The sequence below is a fragment of the Neovison vison genome, chromosome 1 (assembly GCF_020171115.1).
Source record: "Neovison vison isolate M4711 chromosome 1, ASM_NN_V1, whole genome shotgun sequence".
Taxonomy (NCBI): domain Eukaryota; kingdom Metazoa; phylum Chordata; class Mammalia; order Carnivora; family Mustelidae; genus Neogale; species Neogale vison.
The window spans coordinates 40927409-40952379 of NC_058091.1; the positions used below are offsets into that span (position 1 = coordinate 40927409).

At 44.6% G+C, this 24971-nt stretch overlaps 1 protein-coding gene across 5 annotated transcripts in view; it reads right to left on the reverse strand.

Annotated features, from left to right (window-relative positions):
* The window catches only part of ANKRD6 (ankyrin repeat domain 6), a 191373-nt gene that overhangs the window by 48385 nt on the left and 118017 nt on the right, over nt 1–24971 (reverse strand). For all 5 annotated transcript variants that reach the window (XM_044245676.1, XM_044245668.1, XM_044245722.1 and 2 more), the window contains one exon: nt 19404–19668. In XM_044245676.1, coding sequence (XP_044101611.1) covers nt 19404–19523 — 120 coding nt within the window. In that variant the 5' untranslated portion in view covers nt 19524–19668. The remainder of the gene's footprint in view (nt 1–19403; nt 19669–24971) is intronic.

Genomic DNA, 24971 nt, shown 5'->3' on the forward strand with positions numbered 1-24971 from the left:
CTATGTTGAGTCTTCTAACTGTGAAGCTGGTATGTATCTCTATTTAGGTTTCCTTTGATTCCTTTCACCAGCCTTTTATAACTTTTCAGATCCTGAATGTGTTTTGTTAAATACATACGTAAGGATTTAATTCCCTTTAATGTGACTATAAAGGGTATTGTGTTTTTAATTTCCATTTCCACATATTCACAGTTAGTATATAGCCATGCAATTGATTTTTGTGTGTTGATCTATTATCCTGCAAGTTTACTAAATTCTCTTACCAATTTTAGATTTATTTTTAAGATTTTATTTATTTATTTGACAGAGAGAGATCACAAGTAGACAGAGAGGCAGGCAGAGAGAGAGAGGAAAGCAGGCTCTCTGCTGAGCAGAGAGCCCAATGCGGGACTCGATCCCAGGACCCTGAGATCATGACCTGAGTCAAAGGCAGCGGCTTAACCCACTGAGCCACCCAGGCGCCCAACCAATTTTAGATTTTTGTTGATTCCTTGGTATTTTTCATGTAGACAATCATGCCATCTGCATACAAAGATAGTGTTATTTCTTCTTTTCCAGTCTATATGCCTTTTCGTTCTTCCTGCATTATTGCAGTGGTTAGAATCAGCACACGGTACTGAATACAAGTGGTAACAGCAGACATCCTTCCCTTGTTCCTTAAAGGGGAGTTCAGTGCCCCACTATTAAGTATGATGTTAGCTGTAGGTTTGTTTTTTTTTTTTTTTTAAAGATTTTATTTATTTGACAAACACAGATCACAAGTAGGCAGAGAGAGAGGAGGAAGCAGGCCCCCCGCTGAGCAGAGAGCCCAATGTGGGGCTTGATCCCAGGACCCTGGGATCATGACCTGAGCCGAAGGCAGAGGCTTTAACCCACTGAGCCACGCAGGCGCCCCCAGCTGCAGGTTTTATATAGGTGCTCTTGATCATGTTGAGAAAGTTCTCCTCAATTCCCATTTTGCTGGGTGTTTTGTTTTTGTTTTGTTTTTACCATGAATGGGAGTCGGATTTTGTCAAATGCCTTTTCTGCATCTGTTAAAATGATTACATAATTTTTTTGTTTAGCTTATTGTTATGGACTAAATGTTTGTGTCCCCCAAAATTTATATGTTGAAATTCTAACTCTTAGTGTGATAGCATTTGGAGACATGGCCTCTAGGAAATAAATAGGCTGAGATGAGAGGATGAGAATGGCCACCTCAAGATAGGAATTGGGCGCCTGGGTGGCTCAGTGGGTTAAGCCTCTGCTTTCGGCTCAGGTCACGGTCTCAGGGTCCTGAGATCGAGCCCTGCATTAGGGTCTGCTCTGGGTGTGGAGACTGTTTAAGATTCTCTCTTTCCCTCTCTCTCTGCCCCTCCCCCTGACCCTCTCCCCTCCCAGCTCTGCTTGCGTGCACACTCTTAAAAAAAAAAAAAAAAAAAAAATATGAGGATGAAAGACCAGAGCTCTCTCTCTGTCATGTGGGAACGCAGTGAGAAGGTGACAGTCTACAAGCCAGGAAGAGGATTCTGACCTGGAATTGAATCTGCCAGTATCTTGATCTTGGACTTGCCAGCTTCCAGAATTTGCAAGAAATGTGTCTGTTGTTTAAGCTGCCCAGTCCATACTATGACGGTATAGTAGCCTGAGCAGACTAAGACATCTGTTCACAGGAAGATTGTGTTGAACCAGCTTTGCATAATTAAAATTAATTTCATCAGCTCATGGCATAGAATTCCTTATACCTTGCTTGAATAGATGGAAACACGGGCTAAATGAGGCCCAGGCACTGTTGCTACTCACTCACCCATCTACGCCAGATCCTTGGGTCGTTTACAACGACCCAAACAACAGCCAATTCTCAAGGAAAACACACTTGAGAGGACTGACCAAAAAATGTCAGTTTCTGAACAAGTTTCTAGACTACTTGATTTTCTGAAACTTGAGTCATTATAGCTTAAGAGAAAGAAGAAAACTGGTAGGAGGGACTCACGGGGTTTACCAATGCACCACCTGCACTGCATGTGAGCAGCTTCTAAAGCTCCTTCCCCTGTGGTTTCCTCATGATATTCCTCAACGATGATGAGCTGATGACACTGCAGAAGCCTGGCAACAGGCCGATTACTGGCCTGGAAACCGCTAATCCTCCAGTGCATTTCATTCAGAAAAGATACAGACATTCAGGGAGGGTTTAAAATACTGACAGCCAGGTGTGCCAGGACATTTGAAACGTCTCCTCTAGAGTGGTTAGGAGCTATTAAATATATGACTTCAGGGTTTGTTTGTTAGTTTTTTTTTTAACTAAAAGGTGTTTTAGGGCACATTAATCTGGGTTATAAAATACTCAGCTGTCTAGTTAGAGGCCTCAATTTTAAGTGCCGACTGCTGAGGCAACACTGCAATCTGCACGGGCAGACCGCGGGCACGAGAACCGCAGACAGCTTGCTGCCTGACTGCCTGGGGCAGCGGGGCAGGGGCCTCCGGGCCAATGCACTGGCCTGGCCTGCCTCCACGCCACTGAACACCACTGTAAACACGGGCATGAGGGAAAGAGAAGAAGCTCTGAGCCATTCCAGAGATTTCCGTAGAGGCAGCAGAGGGGGGAGGAGAGCAGGTAAGAGACTCAGGGCCAAGCTCTGGCGCTCCTGCTCCAATGGCAGCCTCAGCAGGCCCTCCTCGGACACTCGAGTCAGGTTTGAGTGTCCATCCATAAAGTTCTAAGGCTTGTTCTCCTTAGTTGCTGCCTATCTCCCCACAGGCTCCTGCAGGGACTCCTGTCTGACCTGCTACACCAGTCTTTACACTGTCTCTGTCAGAGAGGTCCACTTTCCTTCCTGCAGGAGCATCTCCAGAGGCTGCCTCCCTACCGCTGCTAGAACTCCCTGCCTAATTAACCCCTCGTCCTAAGTTAACACCGAGACTTTCTAAGAACTGACCCAATGCATTGCCATGTACTGTCTCCTAGGCAAGCCACATAATTTATTTCCCATGTCAAGACATTTATTTTCTGCTCATAAATGTGTTTCTAGTTTGAATTATGGCGTTCAGATGATTGATATTTCATAGTGTTCTGCAAAGAGCACCAGGACTTCCAGGTGTTTAACCACTCACTGCCTTGGCCCAGTGTTCAACAGAGAGGGTCATTCTACCCCACATGCAAGGCTCTGGGACCTCAGGGAGAAACACCTGGAGCAGTGCGCGGTTCTCCACCTGGCTGCTCATTAGAGCTTTGAAAACCCGCCAAGCCCAACCCACAGCCACACCAGTTAAATCAGAACGTCTGAGCGTGGGACCTGGGCATCAGTATTTTCAAAGGCTCTCCGGACGATGACATGTGCAGTCAATAACTGAGAACCACAGACCGGAAGGAACCCCTGTGCTTGGGAGGACCATGCGCCCAAGTGAGAAAACACCATGATGACAATAGCTACCATTCACTATCTTTGTAAACCCTTCTTACACCAAGCACTCTGCAAGGACTACCTCATTGAATCCTCACGACATATCCCTGAGGGAGGTGTGGTTACGCTGATTTTGCAGAAAGGAGGCTAAGGCTCAAGGTGGCTAATAACTTGGCCAAAGTCATAGAGATGGTAAATGGGAGTCACTGCCTCCACTCCTGGTAAGGAAAAGTGGGGTAAGATTTTTAAATGGGTGACAGATTAATTGAGACAGAAAGTGGACCGGTGGTTGCCAGGGACCAGCGGAGGTACGTTTAATGGGCGCGGAGGTTCAGTTTCGGAAGATCAAAGAGGTTTTGGAGATGGGTGGTGCTTATGGTTGCACAAAACTCAATGTATTTACTGCCACTGAACTGTACACTCGGATATGGTTCAGATGCTAGATGTCAGGCCATGCATCTTTTGTCATAATTAAGAAAAAAAATGAAAACAAGAGAAACTTAAAAATAAAATAACAGTGGGTGGGGGGAGAGGGGGACTCCGTGCCCTGTCTCATGCACAGCACAATTACAAGTTATCTCCCCATTATCTTGTCTTTTTTTACTGCTCTCAGTTGTAGGATGCAGAGTGTGATGCCAATAAATTGTGTCTAGCAGAGATCCTGTAGCTACTAGCCAGTTCTACATCTAATAAGCAAATTTATTTCCACTTTCCTGATTGCCTACACAATGGTAGTTCTTTGAATTCTCCTTTGAACCAGTTGCAACATTGCACTGGTTCCCTAATGACCTGATTACGTAAAATCTTTATATATGTTTGTTTTATAACTGTTGCTCAGAATTACCACCATATGTCAAGTTTCCCTGACAATTTCTGATGATCAACTACGAAGACCCAAGTTCTCCCGGTTGAGGTTTGCTTCTCGTAAGATGATGCTTCTAGCTACCACAGAACACAAAGCAGACTTTCCATCTGACCCGGCATGTAACTGTACGCCCTTGCTGCCCCGCCATGGAGTGTTTTAGATTTAAGCGCCCAGAGCAAAATTAGGGGCTGCCTCAGCCCTGCGCACACTCTAGCCCTCTTTTGGGAGGTGAGAACACACTGGGCTACTGGGTGTGAGGTGAAAAGTCCCAGGCAGCCTTGGGAGGGAACCCTGTTTCCCAGCTGAGTGGATGGTAAGGGGTGTGGAGACCCCCACTGCTCCCCTCCCATCAGCCACTTGCATGCTTTTCTCCCTGACTCCCAGTAATGGGCCCTCGACACAGCCCAGAGCAGGTGAAAAAGAAAATTCTATGAAACCCATGCTGAAGCAGAGAGGAACAAAGGCCAAAAGAGAAGCCAAATAACCCACAGCAGAGAGCTCCTTGAAGGCATCTAGAAAGGCAGGATAAATTCAGAAGACGAAGGGCTAGGAAAAGAGGGAAAACAGAGCTATCAAGAAGGAAGAGGTCAGTGAGTCACTGGTACTGGGGCAGGTCAAGGTCAGACCTCCCAGCCTCTCCGTACTGGTGGAGAGTCCACTGGCACAATCTCAGTGCACAGCAATCCCACTCAAGCTGTCACAATACCTTGGGCACACGCCCCCTGACCCAGCAGTGCCAGTTAGAGAAATCTGTTCCACAGATATAACCACACTGTAGAATAAGACCTTAGGACAAGGTTAGTCACTGCAGCATAGTTTATAAGAGAAGATTAATAGAATCTAAATGCCCATCAATAGGGGATAGGTTAAGCCAATCATGGTCCACGGAATAAAGCATAGTGAAGAAGGCTATGTATAGTATCCTACCATTTGTATAAAAGGAGGGAAACACACAGAGATACATCTATTTGCACATATAAGCATTAAATATAATAGGAAAACACAAGGAACAGGTAGAGGCAGCACAAGGGGGAGACTTGCCAACTTCTGTATCTTCTATATCAGAACTATGTGAACGGATCACGTACTCAAAAACTGAACAACTTTTATCTTCTTAAGCAAGTATATGGAATCTTCTGGAAGAAGCGTGCTACACACAACATGTTCTCTCTCAAATGAACCGTTTCATGTGAGCAAAAGCGTTGTAAGCATGTATTTCTCCCACCACCCACCTGTGGGAACTGATAGCTACAAATCCGCAGGCTGGTAAACACAAGTTCAGACCCACACCATTCCAATAAATCTGAATATTAAACACACACCCAGACAAACCACGAGAGACTCTTAATCATAGGCTGAGGGTTGCTGGAGGGGTGGGGGTGGGGGGATCGGGTAACTGGGCAATGGACATTAAGGAGGGCATGTGATGTAATAAGCACTGGGTTTTGCAGAAGACTGATGAATCACTGACCTCTACCTCTGAAACGAACAGACACTGTATATTAATAAACTGAACTTAAATTAAATTAAAGATAAAGTAAAATAAACCATCCAAAAATAGATCCATACTTAAAAAACAACAACAAGGAAGCACACCTGCAGAATCAAACACAAAGCAAGGAGCGCCTGGGTGGCTCAGTGGGTTAAGCCGCTGCCTTCGGCTCAGGTCATGATCTCAGGGTCCTGAGATCGAGTCCCGCATCGGGCTCTCTGCTCAGCAGGGAGCCTGCTTCCTCCTCTCTCTCTCTGCCTGCCTCTCTGCCTACTTGTAATCTCTCTCTGTCAAATAAATAAATAAAATCTTAAAAAAAAAAAAAAAACACACACACACAAAGCAAACGGACAACAACAAAATAGATCCTCCATTTCTACAGCTTCCTCCTGCCCAGGAAAGCCAGCCTCACAGACCCTTCCAGGGGTTTTGCCCAACAGGAAACAGGTTCAAGAGCATGAAGTCAGGCAGTAGCAGCAGGAGGGATAATGCTTGCAGAGTCCACAGCTGCCCTCTTCCTAGCTCATGAATGCACATCACTGACCTCCAGCCTTCTCTTTGGAATGGCTGCCAGAAAATATCTACCAGCCCCACACGCTCTTCCTTTCTACAGAAACTACCAAGTGTCCTGCTTGGGAAGGTTATTTTACTACAATCAAACCCTTTGCATTTCTCTTTTACAAGTTTATAGAGTTTATATTAATTGGAGCACAGTCACTGACTAGTATGGGGCACAAGATAGGAAAGCCCCCAGGACCCACACTTCTAAGTGATGCAACAAAGTTATTTTACCCCCTTAAGTCTGCTTCCTTATCTGTAGCAATTATGATATTTAGAACAGCTATTTTAAAAAATCAAGTTTCTGGGGACTTGCCTGTGGTTTTGCCAGAGCTTGCATGTCCTGAATTGTAATTATCTGCTATTCCTGAATAAACCTATTTTTGCTAGTAGGAAAAAAAAAAATCAAGTTTCTGGAGGGATAATTTGCATTCAGTAAAACTCACCTTTTCAAATTATTCAGTCAGATGTATTTAGGTAAATGTACATAATATCACATGACCACCACAACACGCAAGATATAGAAGATTTTCATTGTTCCCACCCCCTCAATTCCTTCCAACTTCTTTTCAGTCAGTCCCTTCCAGCATCCTGGACCCCTGTTTTCCATTTTAATAGTTTTGACTCTTCTAGAATATCACAGAAATGGAAATATATAGGGTGTGGCCTTTGTGGTTTCAAATTCATAATGCTTTTGACACTTGTTTATATTGTTTCCTCTATCCCTTTTTATTGCTGAATAGCATTCCTCAATGCGTCTGTCAGTTTAAGGGTAGCAGTGAGGTTTACTTGAAGGAGCTTTAACTCCTGCCAATGATGGAAGCTTGGCAAATCCAAACTCTGCAGGGTAAACTAGCAGGCTGCAGACCTCAGCAAGAACTGCTGCCTCACCTCAAGCCCCAAGGCAGTCTGGAGGCAGAACTCTCTCTTCCTCACAGGAATCTTTTTGTCTTCAGACCGCTAACTGATTGGATAAGGCCCACCCACATTTTGGAGGATAATCTGCCCAATTCAAAGTCTACTGATTTAAGAGTTAACCTCAGCTAAGAAGTATCTTTACAGAAACATCTGGAATAATGTTTAGCCAAATATCTGGATATCATGGCTTAGCCAAATTACAACATAAAATTAACTATCACACAAGATCACAAAGATTTTATCCTGTTTTCTTCTGTAATTGTCATAGTTTATAGTTCCTGCATTTAAATCTATGATACATTTTAAGTTCACATGTGAACTTTTTAAGTTCACATTTTAAGTTCACAGAGACATGTGCTACAATACATTCCCCTTTTTTGGTACAGATGTCCAGTTGTTCCAACACCATTTGTTGAAAAGACTGTTCTTTCCCTGCTGAACTGCCTTGGCATGTTCGTCAAAAATCAATTGACCACATGTGCGTAGATCTATTTGAGGACACCCTATTCCGTTCTCTTCATCTTGTCTGCCTTGATTATTGTAGTTGTACAGCAAACCTGGAACTCAAGTAGTAAAAGCCCTCCAACTTTGTTCATCAAAACTGCTTTGGCTAGTCTAGGGCCTTGCATTTTCATATAAATTTTGGACTCAGCTTCTCAACTTCTACCAAGAAAGCCTATGATGGTCATTTATTTAATGCCAGAAATTGTGCTCCACAGTTGTCATCTCATTTAGTCTTCATAGCAACCCCAGAAGGTTGGGATTGTCCTCATTTTTCAGATGAGGACAAAAGTGACCTTGTGTCCTCTGCTCAGGACTCGCTGCCTGCTACTCAGACCCCGATCTTCAGAGCAGGAGGTGGCCACTGTGGCACTGTGTCCGCTCCTGATGGCTACCACATCCAATGCTAAGCACGGTTCTAAGTATTTCGCATATATTGATTTAGTTGCTTAAACAATCTAATGAAGTAGCTACTGTTACTTCTTACTCATTTCAGAGGTAACCTCCCCAGGATCACAGAGGTGGTAAATGTGCTGGCATCTGAACCCAAGGCTGTCCGGTTCCCACATCCACACTCACACCTTCACTCTACACTACACAGCCTTGGTAGGGAATTTCAAAGTGGATACAAAACTCTGGGAATGGTGTGCATGTGGCATGAAGAGGGGGAGAGAGTTGGTGGTGGAAAAGCCCCTTTGGCCTAACCCCTTCCACAAGGCAGCCTTGTTCTCTCTGTGCAAGGATGGGGAGGAAAAACCTGGAAGGAATGCCTGGGGCTCATGCTGGAAGGAGCAGGGACAGTGTAGGCACTGGAAAAAGGGGCAGGCCTTGCCCTAGGTATGGGCCTCAGAGCCTAATAGGGCTGGTTCCCTCCCAGGTCTGCTTAACTGGCCTTGACCCTGTTACTTCATATTCAGCAAGTCCCTTTCCTTAATAGCACGGCAGAGACAACAGCAAAGGCTTCTCAGAGCCACTGGGAGATTTTCATTGAGATAGTATTTGCAGAGTACCAGTCCAGTGCTTCTACGAGTACTTGAACACAACTTCAATCAACTTGATTTTATGTTTGACGAATTACTAAGGTGGCATACGCTTATTTTAATAAGTGGAACAAGGAGAGCCTGGGTGGCTCAGTTGGTTAAGCATCCGACTCTTGATCTCAGCTTGGGTCTTGATCTCAAGGTTGTGGGTTCCTGTCCCGCATTAAAAATATAAATAAATAAAAAAGGAACGACACAGGGGCGCCTGGGTGGCTCAGTGGATTAAGCCGCTGCCTTCGGCTCAGGTCATGATCTCAGTGTCCTGGGATCGAGCCCTGCATTGGGCCCTCTGCTCGGTGGGGAGCCTGCTTCCCCCTCTGTCTCTGCCTGCCTCTCTGCCTACTTGTGATCTCTCTCTCTGTCAAATAAAATAAATAAAATCTTTAAAAAAAAAAAAAAAAGGAACAACACAATGGAAAAATCTGTAAAACAAAACTAATCATCTTCCACACCAAGTAACCAACATTAGCAGTCCCCTGGGTTCCACACGTTTCTCCCTGCTCAAGCAAACACAAGCATGTTTGCAAAGAGAACTGGATTTGTTTTTTAACCAAATGACATCATACTGTACCCATCACTTGTTACCTGGCTTCTTCATTTATCAGTGGATATAACCGGTCAATATAAGTTCTAACTCTCTCAATTTCTTTGTGCATAGTATATATGCAAATATGCAAATTTACATACACATTTCCATAAGACCTTAAGTTCTCTCTTTTTCCTTCCTTCCGGCCCCTCCTTCCGTACCTCCATAAAGCACTGCCAAGTGGCCACCTCCTCCCTCAGTTTTCGGATGTTTCCTCTGCAGTAAACCCTGGGGGCACGCTCTCTGAACAAACTCCTTGAGGCCATGGTCTGTACTCCTAAGTGTCTCAATCCCTGTGTCACCACTCAGGGTAGTGGTGGGTGTCAAGTGGATATGTGGCAAACATTACTTCTATGAATAGAACCATTTTTCTTCCTAACTACATTTGTATCAAGTAACCTCTGTCCCTTGCTTTGGGAGGAAACAAAAGCTACAGTGAAACATCCCAGGACCAGCTTCCTGGAAGCTCTGCAGAAAGACCCTTCACCTGAGGATTGCTAGAGGCTCACCACCCTTGCTACATGATCGGTGCTTGGTGATGAGATACACAGTGTTTATCCAACAGCAAAATAACTACTGGTATTGAAATAACGAAACTAAGTTGTATAGAAAGATTTTTAACCAAAATGTGAGATGACTGTGGAGAGAATATTTTCACGTAAAACCAAGGCTTTCTTGAAAAGAAAAAAAAATCCCGCTTTCTGTTTTAGTACCAAATATCTCAGGCATTATCCAATGGTGGAACAACTCGAAAGGACAGAGGAGAGAGAAAATCAGGGGCAGAAGGGGCTGTGCTGGGCCACCAGGAACTTGTAAAAAAGAGGAGGGATGTGAAGGAGTCAAAAGAAGGGAGGATGGCTTGGGCTTCTGCTTGAGGACTGAGTCAACGGGTGCCCTCCATCAACAAAGGTACTATGGGTAAAGGACTGGGTTTGGGGAAGGGCACAGGGTCATTGCTGTGTATTCAGATCTGAAGTAGTTGTGAAGACACCATGCATCATTCAGATAAAGATGCCCATGAGGGCAGCCCAATGGGTGGATCAGGAGATAGAGAGGAACAGGTGCCTGGCCAGAGCTGGTGAGTCAAGGTGTGTGTGCAGAGTGACAGCAGATGAGGACTGAGAGCCCCAGGGAAAGCCAGCTTTGGAGGTAGAAACAGCAAAAGGAGTTGGAGAAGGCAGTGTCAGAGAAGAAACCAGGAGGCAGAGCATCAAGGAGCCAGGGGAGCTGCACTGAGGTGGGGGGTGGGGGCGCGGCATCACACAAATTCTAGCTGGGTTCCCCAAAACAGATCTTTGCCCCCCATCTTGTTCACTGGTATAAAGTAGGCACTCAATACTTGCTGGATGGGTGAGATAACAGATAACCCTAGATAAACCTAGGGTTAGGGTTGGGGTTGGGGTTGGGGTTAGGTGAGAGCAGTGCCACAGAAGCGAGGGGTCAAGAGCCAAATTACTGGGAGATCCTGAGCTTCCACGTCTAACAGCCAATTTACTCCAGAGATGTTTGTGACTCAGGATAACCACTGTCCTTGTCAGGTTTCCTGTTCTAACTGAAAATGTGTTGGTCAATACAACACAGAAAATAATGGGTCTTAATATGAAAATTGTGCAAACAGCTAATCAGAGTTCTCAATGAGCCTCTTAAAACATGACTTACAAATTTTTACATGTAGTTTCTACCCAATTCCCAACTCCCAACTCCATTAACTCTGAGGGCTTGTCCTGTGCACAACTCCACCCCTACTTGGTGGATAAGGTATTACAACCACACACTATTAGCTATCAAGCAAAATCACCATGAGAACAGAAGATACTGCCCTTGTCAGAGCCCTGGTGTAACAGAACGGACATTTACATGGGAGCCAGGGGATCCTGGTTCTGGTCTCAGCTCTGGCACTTTCTAGCTTGTACCAGTCCCTCCCCTTTGGGGTCCTCCCCTTTCCTCACAACTCTAAAAGAAAAATCTGTCTATGTATGTGTCACGGGGTAGTAGGGCTGAGCAACACAAATGTGAAAATCATTTGCAAGGTGTAACAGGTTGCACCCATGTGCAATACCATTACTGGGATACTGCTTTGTTAAAATACCTGGGCAGCTGAGGTTCCAGGCAGGAAAATATTGGCAGATTATATCTACCATGTGCAAGGTGACAAAGAAGATATTCTAACAAGAAGTAGCCCACAGGAAGTCCACAATCCAAAGTTATAAGCCACATGGTTGAATGAAACATGCTGGCTTAGAGCAAGGACCCTGGAACAAGATGGCCAGGGTTTGAGTCCCAGTCCTGACACTTTCTAAGTGAAACTTTGGATGGGTTGGTTACCTACCCTCGTCTTACCTCAGTTTCCTCATCTGTGTGATGAGGATAATGAAGGTGTGGTGAGGTTCCCACCAGTTAATCACTGAAGAGCTCCTGTCAGAGGAGTTCTTGCAGGAGTAGTTTGCACTATCTAAGAGCAAGCAGTTTACACTCAACAACACTATTCCCTTCCTTCAAAGGGGGCCTTACTGTGTGAATCCTGTGCTGGGCGCTGCAGATGTTGCACCCACTTAGATTGCCTAAGGGTGGCGACTCACATTCTCACACTTAGTCCTTGTGGAAAGCCTTGAAGTTTGGGGAGGAGTCTGAGGCGCCTGGCTGGCTCAGCTGGTAGAGCACGTGACTCTTGATCTCGGGATTGTATGTTTGCGCCCCACATGGGATGTAGAGATTATATAAAAATAAAATGTTAAGGGGTAGCTCAGAGTCCATTTAAGTTTCTCTCTCTTGCCCATGAGCACGTTCTTTCTCTCTCTCTCTCTCTAAAACAAATAAATCTTTAAACAAATAAAATCTATCTATTTATTTATTTGACAGAGAGAGAGAGAAGAAGAGATCAAAAGTAGGCAGAGAGGCAGGCAGAGGGGGAGGGGGAAGCAGGCTCCCTGCTGAGCAGAGAGGCCAATGTGGGGCTCCATCCCAGGACTCTGAGACCATGACCTCAGCCGAAGGCAGAGGCTTAACCCACTGAGCCGCCTTTAAAAAAAAGGTTGGTTAACAATTTGAAAGTCATGAAGTGAAGAAATTTGCCTGCGTCACTGACTCTCAGCCAGTGGTGATTTTGCCTCCCAGGAGACACTTAGCAATTTCTGGAGACATTCCTGGTTGTCACAACTAGGGAGAAGGGGGTCCTACTGGCATCCAAGGGGTAGATGCCAGAGATGCTGCTCAACATTCTACCACGCATAGGACCAATTCCCACAAGAAGAACTGGGTGACCCAAAATGTCAATGATGTGGAAGTCAAGAAACCCTGGCCACATTAACAAGTAGGTAATAAGCAGTGGAGCAGGTATCCGTACCAAACTCTTTGGATTCCAAATCCATTGTTCTTCTGGGCCAAGCACAAAGAGATGTGGGAGATTAACTCAGACCCAAGTCAGAATGTTAGTCTGGGGGTAGTTTTGAGTACCCAATAGAGCAGTATCCAGTTATTAGAGAAATAGAATGAATGGGCAGCATTTCACCAGTTGAGAGGAGAGAGAGTTCCATGCAGGATACCTCTTTGAGAGGAACTGACTGATCTAGGTTCCGAATGAGCAGGCCTTATAGGGGCAGAGTGGGCACATAATCTTTTCGGGAGGTCTTGCAGGGAAGGATCTACAAACAGGGTTTCCCAACAGCAACTACTGTAAGCTCAAGACAATAAAATACTGCCTTCGGGCGCCTGGGTGGCTCAGTGGGTTAAGCCGCTGCCTTCGGCTCAGGTCATGATCTCAGGGTCCTGGGATCGAGGCCCACATCGGGCTCTCTGCTCAGCAGGGAGCCTGCTTCCTCCTCTCTCTCTCTGCCTGCCTCTCTGCCTGCTTGTGATCTCTCTCTGTCAAATACATAAATAAAATCTTTAAAAAAAATAAAATAAAATAAAATAAAATACTGCCTTCAAATTTCTGAGGCAAAATCATTCTCAGGTTTCATACCAAGTTGTCACTTAAGTGAGAGGTTAGAATACCAAGTTGTCACTTGGGTGACACGTTAGAATAAAGATAATTTTTTCAGACATGCAGACTCTCAAAACATTTATCTTCATGTTCCCTTTCTTTGGAAGTTACCAGTCACAAGCACCACCAAGGTAAGGGTGACATGGTTCCAGCAAATGGGATCTAGCACAGGGGAGAGGTGAAAGGAATTCTCAGGATGACTCTGTTCAGGCAGAACTAGAGAGCAACACAGATCAAACTGAAATGGAAAGATGGATGGTTCCAGAAGGGATATCTCAAGGGAAATAAAACTGACAAATACATGATAGGATTAATTATGGAAAATTGTACTAAGAACTGTTTTACAGAGTTGTTGGATGGTAGCGGGCACTCTTAATTATAAGTTTGAATACAACTAAACAAATAAAAAAATCAAGGCAATTATGAAGTCCAGGAAAAACAGCAAGTTATATAAAAATGGAATTGTAATTAATTATAGTACAATTCTTGGTTCACCAATTAACAGCAATTATATAATCACAGTAATTATGCATCTGATCAAGACTGTGATATAACTAGATTGAGAAAGTATGGAAGAGAAAGGGGCAATAGATTATGTCTAAAGTTGATCAATCTCTCCCATGCACTCATTCTCAGGAAGACATCACAGCTGTGCTATTCAATGCAGTAGCCAACAGCCACATGTAGCATTTTAATTTTAGTTAATTAAAATTAAATTTGAAATTCAGCCACAAGCCACATTCTAGGTACTCAATAACCATGTGTTGCTACCCTAATAGACAGCACAGATACAGAACATTTCACCATCACAGAAGGTTCTGCTGGATAGTGCTATACTAGAAGGTATATCACATCAAACCAAGGAAGTAAACCAAGAAAGAAAAAACATGAGGAGATCAACATATATGAAAGTGTTAAGTGAAATCCCTAGTATAATAGTGAAGAGTGACACTTGTCAGAAGGCCCTAAGGACCACCAGTCTGGACTGAAATAGGGGAGGTGGCTCCAGAGAACATCTCTCCAAAGAGACTCAGTGGAAAGACTACCTAACATATCAGAACATCCAGAGAGCAGATCAGCAACTGAGTTTTAGGACAATTTGGGATATGTACACACAAAATCAAGGAAACAAATACAGGACAATTATTAACATTAGAAAAAAAGGAATTATAAGGGACGCCTGGGTGGCTCAGTTGGTTGGACGACTGCCTTCGGCTCAGGGCGTGATCCTGGAGACCCGGGATCGAGTCCCACATCGGGCTCCCAGCTCCATGGGGAGTCTGCTTCGCTCTCTGACCTTCTCCTCGCTCATGCTCTCTCTCACTGTCTCTCTCTCTCAAATAAATAAATAAAATCTTTAAAAAAAAAAAAGAAAAAGAAAAAAAGGAATTATTACAAAGAAAAAGAAAGGAAACATAATGATAGTACATTCTACATGGTTCAACTATAAATAAACTGGGTTAAGGGGCGCCTGGGTGGCTTAGTCAGTTGAACATCTGATTCTTTTCTTTTTTTTTTTTTTTTTAAGATTTTATTTATTTATTGACAGAGAGAACACAAGCAGGTGGTGGATCACAAGAGAGAGACAGGCTCTCTGCTGAGCAGGTAGCCCAATGCGGGACACAAACCAGGGCCCTGGGTTCATGACTGAGCCGAAGCAAGATGCTTAACCGACCGAGCCACCCAGATGCCCCATGAATGTCCGATTCTTGATTTAACTCAGGTCATGATCTCAGGGATCCAGCCCCACTTCAGGCTCTGTGCTCAGCAGGGAGTCTGAGATTCTCTCCCTTTCTCTCTCTTCTTCTGACCCTCCCCCTGCTCTCTCTCAAATAAAAAATAAATCATTAGTATAAGCAAATAAATAAACTGGTTAACTTAATGTAAATATCAAATGCTGATGTCACCTAAGTAATGACAAAACTATACTTGAGAAGGCAGACAGACAGGCACATGTGAGAGCAGGGAAGAGAAAGAAGGTTAAATCTTAGATCACCGGTTTTCATATCATTACAGGAACAGATAATGCTTAAAATGGAAAAAATCAAGATTGGGCAATATCAGGATATTATTTAGGAATGTAAACATTAAAAGAAAATACCCAAAAGACTTGAAAGTAGTTGGCTATGGAGACTCAGAAATGGAATAGAAACATAGTAAAAGTATTTGACACTTCAATCTAGATGTAGGTACAACCTAAAAATTAAAGTAATACCTACTGTTTTTTAAAGTTTTCATTTTAATTCACTAGTTAGTATGCAGTGTTCCATTAATTTCAGATGTATGATATAGTGATTCGGCACTTCCATACCTCAACCGACAAATGCACTCCCTAATTCCCATCCACCTATTTCTCCCTTTCCCCTTCCCACCTCCCCTCTGGTAATCTATCTATGTATCTACCTACCTATGTATCCATCCATCCATCCATCCACCAATCCATCCATCCATCCATCCATCCATCCATCCACACACAAATATATGTAATCTTCTCTTATAAGGCTGAATAATATTCTGTTATATATATATATATACATATATATATGTAAGTGTGTGTACACCTTCATTACCCATTCATCTATCAGTGGATACTTGATCTGCTTCCATATCTTGGCTACTATAAATAATGCTACTATAAATATAGGGGTGCATGTATCCTTTTGAATTAGTGTTTCTTGTATTCTTTGGGTAAATACCCAATAGTGCAATTGCTGGATCATAAGGTAGTTCTATTTTTAACTTTCTTTTTTTTTTTTTTTTTTAAAGATTTTATTTATTTATTTGACAGAGAGAGATCACAAGTAGGCAGAGAGGCAGGCAGAGAGAGAGAAGAGGAAGCAGGCTCCCTGCTGAGCAGAGAGCCCGATGCGGGACTCGATCCCAGGACCCTGAGATCATGACCTGAGCTGAAGGCAGCGGCTTAACCCACTGAGCCACCCAGGTGCCCTATTTTTAACTTTCTGAGGAATCTCCATTCTGTCTCCTACAGGGGCTGCACCAGTGTGCCTTCCTCCCAATAGTACAAGAGGGCTCCTTTTTCTCCATAACCTCACCAACACTTACTGTTTCTTGGGTTGTTGATTTTAGCCATTCCAACAGGTGTGAGGTGCTATAACATTGTGGTTTTGATTTGCATTTCTCTCATGATAAGTGATGATGAGCATCTTTTCATGTGTTTGTTGGCCAACTGTATGTCTTCTTTGGAGAAATAGCTATTCAACTTTTCTAACCATTTTTAAATTTGATTATTTGTTTTTTGCCTGTGGAGTTTTGTAAGTTCTTTATATATTTTGGATACTAACCCTTTATTAAATATGTCACTGGCAAATATCTTCTCCCATTCCATTGGTTGTATTTTAGTTCTGTTGATTGCTTCCTTTGCTGAGCAGAGCTTTTTATTTTGATATAGTCCCAAGAGTTTATTTTTGCTTTTGTTTTCCTTGCCTCAGGAAATATATCTAGAAAGAAGTTGCTAAAGCCTAATGTCAAAGAAGTTACTGTCCGTACATTTTTAGGATTTTTATGGTTTCAGGTCTCACATTTAGGCCTTTAATCCATTCTGAATTTATCTTTGTATGTGGTGTAAGAAAGTGGTCCAATTTCAGTCTTCTGAATGTAGCTGCCCAGTTTTCCCAACACCATTTGTTGAAGAGATTGTCTTTTTCCCACTGTACATTCTTGCCTCCTTCATTGATGACTAATTGAGCATATAATTATGGACTTATTTCTGGATTTCTTTTCTGGTCCATTGATCTTGATGTCCATTTTTTTTAAGACTTACATATTTATTTACTTCAGAGCAGTGGTGGGGGGCAGTGTAGGGGAATGGGGAGAAGCAGAGGGCAAGGGAGAGAGCAAATCTCAAGCAGATTCCCTGCTGAGCATGGAGCCTGATGCAGGGCTCGATCTCATGACCCTGAGATCATGACCAGAGCTGAAACCAAGAATCTGATGCTTAACTAAATATGTCACCTAGGCACCCCATGTGTCTATTTTTGTGCCCGTACCATACTATTTTGATTACTGCAGCTTTGTAATATAACTTGAAGCCCAGAATTCTCATTGCCTCCAGCTTTGCTTTTCCTTTCCAAGATTGCTTTTGCTATTTGGGATCTTTTGTGAATCCATACAAATTTTAAATGGTCTGTTCTGGTTCTATGAAAGATGTTGTTGGTATATTGATAAGGATTATGTTGAATGTGTACATTGCTTTGGATAGTATGGACATTTTAGCAGCATTTTTTCTTTCAATCCATGAGCACAGAATATCTTTATAATAAATATATATTTGGTTTTAGTACCCATGCCTGGCTCACAGCTCCCCCAAATCCTTGGAATTCCCTAAGTGATAAGAGCAATGGGAGCATCTTTTGTTACAGTAGTTGGTCATTTGTGCTCAGTTCCTGAAATAGCTCCAGAGCCAAAAAAGTGAAAGAAGAGTGTTCTTCATAATAAGCCCCTTTCAACCACACCTGAGTTTTTGTTAATGAGGTAACTTTTGGAAAGCCCCTAAGGATGGGGGCTGGTTGCCTGGGGAACCAACCTTGATTAGAGGGCTAAACTCTGTCCCATTCCCTGACCTCCAGGGAGAGGGGTGAGGCTGGAAGTTGAATGTTAATCAGCAATCACCAATGAAGCCTCACTGAAAATCCAAGAGAATTCAGCAATCTTCTGGGTTGGTGAAGACATGGAGGCGCTGGGAGGGCGGTGCACTCAGAGAGCACGGAAGCTCCGTGCTCCTTTCCTCATACCTTGCCCTACGTCTCTCTTCTAGCTGGCTTATCCTCAGTTATATCCTTTCATACTGAACTGCTACTCTAGTAAGCAAAATGTCTTCCTGAGTTCTGTGACCAGCTCAGGCAAATTAACTGAACCCAAGGAGGGGGTGGTAGGAACCTTGTTTTATAACCAATTGGTTAGAAGCACAGGTGACAACCTATACTTGGCGACTGCATCTGAAGGGGCGCTGGGGCGGGGGTAGGCACTCTTGTCGGACTGAGACCTTAAACTGTGAGACCTGTGGCCATCTCCAGGGAGAGAGTGTCCGGGTTGAGATAACTGCTTGGTGGTGTCAAAATAGCACACGTCAGAATCATGAAATATAGAGACTGCAGAGGAGTAACTGAAGCTGTATGCCAGCCAACCTTTGCCACCAGTGGTCAGCCACTCTCATTTGAAAACGAAACTTTGCTTCTCACCACAGCTCCATCTTAGGGGGCCTGGAAAGTCGGTTTGGAGCCAGACTCTGCAGGTACAAGTAGCAATTCTGCAATTCAACAGCTGAAGGACCCTGAGTAAGTGACTTTTATGATTCTGTGCCTCAGTTTCCTCATCTCTCTAGTGGGGATGAAAAAAAGAACCTCATCTAGAGGACTGTAAAGTCCTTAGAGCAATACCAAGTGCTCAATAGGCATTTTCCACCAGCATTATCTTCTCTTTGTATTCTAACTTGTCACTTAACTCTGCAGCCTGACCTTCCTCTGTTTTGCTACAAAACCACCCCTTGGCCAGTAAGTCCTCTCATTTCCCACATATTATCTGTTGGTGAGGGGTAAGCAATGTCCTCTAAAGCTTACCAGACATTTTTACTGACCCATATGAAATGAAAGCCCAAAGAGATGGTGGCCATCATCTGGTCCAAGCCTGTCACTGTACAGACAGGGCCAGTGAGGCTTTGAATAGCAGATGGGCTGCCCTGTCCATAAGCTGGTCTAATGTGATTATTGTACAAACAAACATTCTCCCCAATAAGTTTTTGTGCCCCAATTTCTCCAGTGAGATCTCTTGTCCATTTAGCCGAAGAAGTAGATGAGAAAAAACCACCCTGTGATTTTTTTTTTTTTACCACCCTGTGATTTTAAAGACTGTTAAATGCTAATTACAAGCCACTCCATTTGAAAGATAGCATTGAAAGCATTTTAATCCCCCTTCCTTCTCTCCAAACTGCCATCACTAGAAAAAACAAAAAGCCAGTTCTATGAAAGCTTCAAACCAAACTGAACAGTTGTACAGACAATGGTTATTAAGAGGTAAGCTTTTTCCCAGGGAATGGTTAAAGCGTTTCCCCCCCCTTCTTGTTACCTTGGTAACTGCTACCTTGGCGCCCTTGTTGATGAGCTGAACCACATTCTCTGCTTGGCCTTTGTACGCAGCTATGAGAAGGCGTTCTGAAAGCGCAGCGACCGCATCCTGCTGGCTCATGAATTAGGAGAGAAAGAGGTTTTCAGGAACGCAGTAGACAAGTTCCTTCGGCTCAACACGATGCCACTGGCCCGGGCAGGCACCCACGGGTAAAGATGCTCCTGAGCGTCACAAGGTGCCTTTATTACTAGGCCATTTTGGGGACCTAGGGATCACAAAACAAAGTTGTCATTAGCACCACTCAGCATACAGCACGGGCCACACCTCGTCTCTCTGATTTCAGGGCATCTGCTGGGGGCTCATGGCAGGGGACGGAAGCTGGGCAAAGACGGGACAAGCACGAAGCGCATTCTGCACACCAAAGCTCCTGAACCTGGAAACAGAAGGCAGTAGAATGTGCCAATCTCCCTCCCTTCTTCCTGCTTCAGGGACATTCTCCAGAGGATTATAACCAAAACCATGAGGTCTGTTCTGCACTTCCATCCTAGGTAACAGGGACCTGATATAATCCCATCAACATCGCGGGGTTTCCAGGCCTGCCTTTGGCAGGTGACTGTACCGTGTATGATCACAAAGGGCCTTGGGACCAAGTTTTGTGGGTCCACCACTGCCAACACCCTGCTTCTGCTGGCAGGTGAAGGTGCGTGGACCACACCTCACAGAGACCCTGAGGACTGGGTTAAATCCTTGGCATTCTGTCCCAGCATTTACTGCAGTTCTTTTGCTTCATCCTTGTCTCAATGTAAACAGTGCAGTTTCCAGAGTTCTGGGACAGATGGAGAACTGGGCGCAGGCCCGGGCCATCTCCTGGTTCCAGTTATTGTCGGAAAAACCCACTTTGGGAACAACAAAGGTGCTACGAACACTGACAGTGTACACTGCCAGCTGCACCAGGAGGGGCTGGTGGTGGTGGTTCCGAGCTTAACAGGAAATAAAAGGGCCTACCAAAACCACCTAGGGGGCTTGAAGCCACACTCAGAGCAGTGATCGGGAGGTAGTGACTAGTAGTCAACCTCTTCTTTCTTTCTTTCTTTCTTTTTTTTTTTTTTTAAAGATTTTATTTATTTATTTGAGAGAGAGAGACAGTGAGAGAGAGCACGAGCGAGGAGAAGGTCAGAGAGCGAAGCAGACTCCCCATGGAGCTGGGAGCCTGATGCGGGACTCGATCCCGGGACTCCAGGATCATGCCCTGAGCCCAAGGCAGTCATCCAACCAACTGAGCCACCCAGGCGTCCCTTTTTTTTTTTTTTTTTTTTTAGTTTTATTTATTTGATAGAGAGAGATCACAAGCAGGCAGAGAGAGAGAAGGAAGCAGGCTCCCGGGTGAGCAGAGAGCCCGATGCGGGGCTCGATCCCAGGACCCTGGGATCATGACCTGCGCCGAAGGCAGCGGCTTAACCCACTGAGCCACCCAGGCGCCCCACCCTCAACCTCTTCTTTCTACCAAATGACAAATGAACAGACTTCTAAAGACTGACTCCTACAGTAGCCCTGGACCACCATTAGAGCAAACCAAAGCCACTGGTAATTGTGTCAAAAGTAAAGGACTCAGGGCTCCTGGGTGGCCCAGTTGGTTAAGCATCTGACTCTTGATTTTGGCTCAGGTCAAGATTTTAGAGTCCTGGGATGGAGCTCCATGTTGGGCTCTGAACTCAGCAGGGAGACTGCCTGAGGTTCTCTCTCCCTTCTCTCTCTCTGCCCCAACCCCACTCAAACGAATTTAAAAAACAAACAAACAAACTAATGCACCCTGCTCTGCTCATTGGAAGTGCAACAAACCTGGAGAAGGAATGTTCCAAAGCAGAAGACTCCTGTTAGTCACGGTTAAAGGTCCCTGGACACACCAGAAATCTTGACTGAATGAACGAGCCAATGAAAGAATAACATTGAGACTCAAAACAGAGAAACAGAGCTAGAAATGTCACTGGAAATTCCCAGGGTCCCCCTGAAAGACAAGTGGGGGCTCTATGTTTTCCAGACTGTTCCACTGTTTAGAGTGGTTTGTTTTTATAAACATTGGATACACTGTTCCTCTGTTCAGATAACATGTGGTACCTTCAAACCAGTAATACTGAGCTTCTGCTCCGTTTGTCCCAATACTGCAATATGAGCCACATATGAGCTGTGGCTTCCTAAATACTCTCCCTCCACAACCACATTCTTCCACTTAAACTCATTTGTTATCTTCGCGCACTCAATTTGTTATCTTCGCGCACTCAAGAGCCACCTTCCCGTACCCAAACTTTTCTTGCAATGGGTATTGAATGTCTCAACTACAATAGCCCAGTTCATACAAATACTGTGATCATGACTAAAATTTCACTCATTTTACTTCATAGCTTAGCTCCTGGGTCTAGAGATGTCCTTGGTGCAAACTCAGTGCAGCCCATCAGCCGAGGTCATGAGCTGCAGACCAGCAGCGCTGTCCAGTCTCCCCAGCAACAGACGCATGGGTCAGCAGGCCCACAGTACCCGGACAGCCACTGCCCTCCTATCCCAGACAATAAATTCGGCTCTTAGACACTTATTGCCATGGTTGCAGGCTTCTGAGATAGCCTTGTTTACATAATTACCTTTGGTAAAGAGCCCTTTGCCAATCCAGTGCACATTACTATTCCTTTTTTTTTTTAATAGAAAAATACTACAATTGAAAAATGTTGGCCAAACAGAATTTTAAAAAATTTATTATTTTTATTTATTTATTTATTTATTTATTGCTTTTCAGTTCCACCCATTTAAGAATGACATGCTCCCCACTCCCCACTCCACCCCACCCTCTCCACCATGGCCAATGCACAGCCTGCCTGAGGCACAGGGCAACTCCGGGACACGTTTCTTATAGGGGTATGGATACTCCCAACTGGAATTGCACAGAAAACTGCCTGCAAAATCAGGAACAGAATCCCAGGGTTCCAGTTACCTGTCTGCAGCTAGCACCATCCCTTTGTGCTTGGGCATCTCAAGTTCATTCTCAATTTAGATCCAGCAAGAGGCTCACTGGTAGGGCCTCCAGCATTCACCTACAGTTGCATTCACACACAGGGTGGTGGGAAAGGATCAAAGTGAACCTTCTTTTTGGCTTCCTTTCTATTCCTCCATCCTTCTGGAGTAAGGGCATATTCAGCTTCTGTCTGACACCTCTGAACTGACAAATCAGACCAGGAAGAGGCGGGCTGAGGGAGAGCTATGAGGAGGATGGAGGACCCCAAAAAAGGAGTGGGGGATGGGAGGAATAGAGAGGTGACAATCAGTCTGCAATCGATGACTTAAACTCTACTGCCCACCTGTTGGGTGCCCGGGCTGCAGCAGCCCCATGCCCTCATTAAATCTGAGCCGCCTCTTCCAAGTAGATCAGCTATCATTCAAGACACTTCCCACTGCCGGCAGTGAGGAATTTCTTCTGCCCCACATTTACCAATCACATCCCTCTTTGTCACAATGCTCTCTTTCACAGGGCTCCAGAGAAAAATATTAAATGCAAACATGCTTCCAGCTCTTTAAGCAGAAATGAAATAAATCCATGATCATAAATATTCAATGAGCATCCTGAATCCAGAAAGGTATTTAGGTTCCCTAAGAAAGATCTCCCTCCCTTCTCCCAGCCCACTGCCCCGTTTTCACTGCATTCCAATTTACCAATGCTTTTTTTCTCTCATCACGAATGTCAGAAGGCCATACAGCTGCTTGGTCTGTGATGCAATCTGTTTTCTTTTTATAGCAAAAGGTCTGGGAGGTTTGCTTTTGCTGTTTTCTTGAGGATTTACCACAAAGACTCCTGGAACCAATATCCCCAAACCACTACTGTTTCCTAACAGACAAAATATTCTACAAGAGACCTGCAAACAGAAGTCCCAGCCAGAACCTTATGCACAGCCCACCCAGAGACAGTCCACAAGCACCCAGAAGCAGTGGTTAGGGAGCACCATCAATTACAATAACTCGCTTTGCACCTACTCCTCAAAACCCTGTAGCGAAGAGAGATTGTACTCACATCCGGGGGTCTGTCCTCCCCATTCTACATGGTGTCCTGCTGCTGGGTAACTGCTGTCAATTCTTTCCTGGAGAGATCATTAGCTTCCTAGGGTTGTCATGCTCAGTGGGTATGCAATGATTTACTTGCCTTTTTCCCTTGAGCTTCCTCTGCCAACTCTGGCCAAATCACATCTAAAAGCTTATTAAGACATCCACTCAGCTCACAATGTCTTGTTGCTTCCTAGTCTGCTCATCACAGCTTCTGAAAGTCTTGGGTCTTCAGGTCTTGTCGGACTGCTCCCTTCCGCCGGCAGAGGACCTGTAACACTGCCCTATTGAAGAGTCAGGGAATAATTCACAAATGGGCGGAATGATTTTCAGTGATGCTCAGATGACAGAGAAACGAAGTTTGCATCTGCCAGCAGTCATGCCAGGAGAAGAGATGAATGTGCATGTCGTAAGGGAGGGAGAAGGCAGGCAGAGTCTAAACCTGTAATGAACTGCCTTTATGGTAAGAGGGAAGAGCAGAGATCCAGATACTCCTCCCTCCTAGGCAGAGAGTTCCAGCACTATGACTGCAGCAGCACGGAGTCAAGGTGCTGGGAGAGCAGCTGTTTCAGTGTTTTGTAAGCCCAGAGTTTGTCTCACAAACGCTCCTCTAAACAGAGTCTCTGTGGAGAGGGGGAAGGGAGGAGACAGGGAGCAAAGCTGTTGAGTTTTGATCGAGTGTCGTCAATGGCCCTAAACATCACAGGGGTGTCCTCCAGACCACTTGATGAAGCAGCAGGAAACTAACTCCCAACTTGAGCAGTCATAGAAAGGAAGAGGGTTTTCACTTTGACTTGAGCCATATTATCATTTTTCCCTTATTTTCAAAGCCATAATTGTTGGTCCTAAAGGTGGGAATATTACTCTGCCTGTGTAAACCCTCTAAGCACCTTCCCTCCTCAAGGCCTTGCCCCTACTTCCTTGAGGGTAGCAGTTCTTATGGGCAACAGGCTGGGATTCTGCTTTGGCCATTATTTGGCTTATACCAAGGGAAGAACAGCCAGACTCAGGGCAGTGCATTACAGAGAGACTGAATTCCACTGGGGAGACAAGGTGCCAGTAGAATGATAAGCTTCTTTTTAATACACAGCAATTGTACTGGTTTATCCTAAAGTGATCACTGCTGGGATACTGCCATCATGGCCTCACAAGTGAGGTCAGAACACGGAGCAATGTGACTCACTCCCTGCTCTAAAGAAACTGGCCCTGATAGGCCTTACAGAAGCCCCAAAGACCAGATGCCAAATGAGAAAAGCAAACTGAATGTGACTGAGGTACAAAGAAATGAGTGGTTACTTTTGTGGGACATTTCCTTCTTCTGAGAGTACGTACCCTACAGGTAGGGACCCTCAACATATTATCAGTGAGGACAGTACGGCTCTGGCTGTTCACAGAGACTGGGGTCCCCAAATGCTATCTGCAAAAGACAGGGACAAACAGGCAGAACACCCTCTTGAGCGAGCCCATGACTCATTTTACACACCTCAC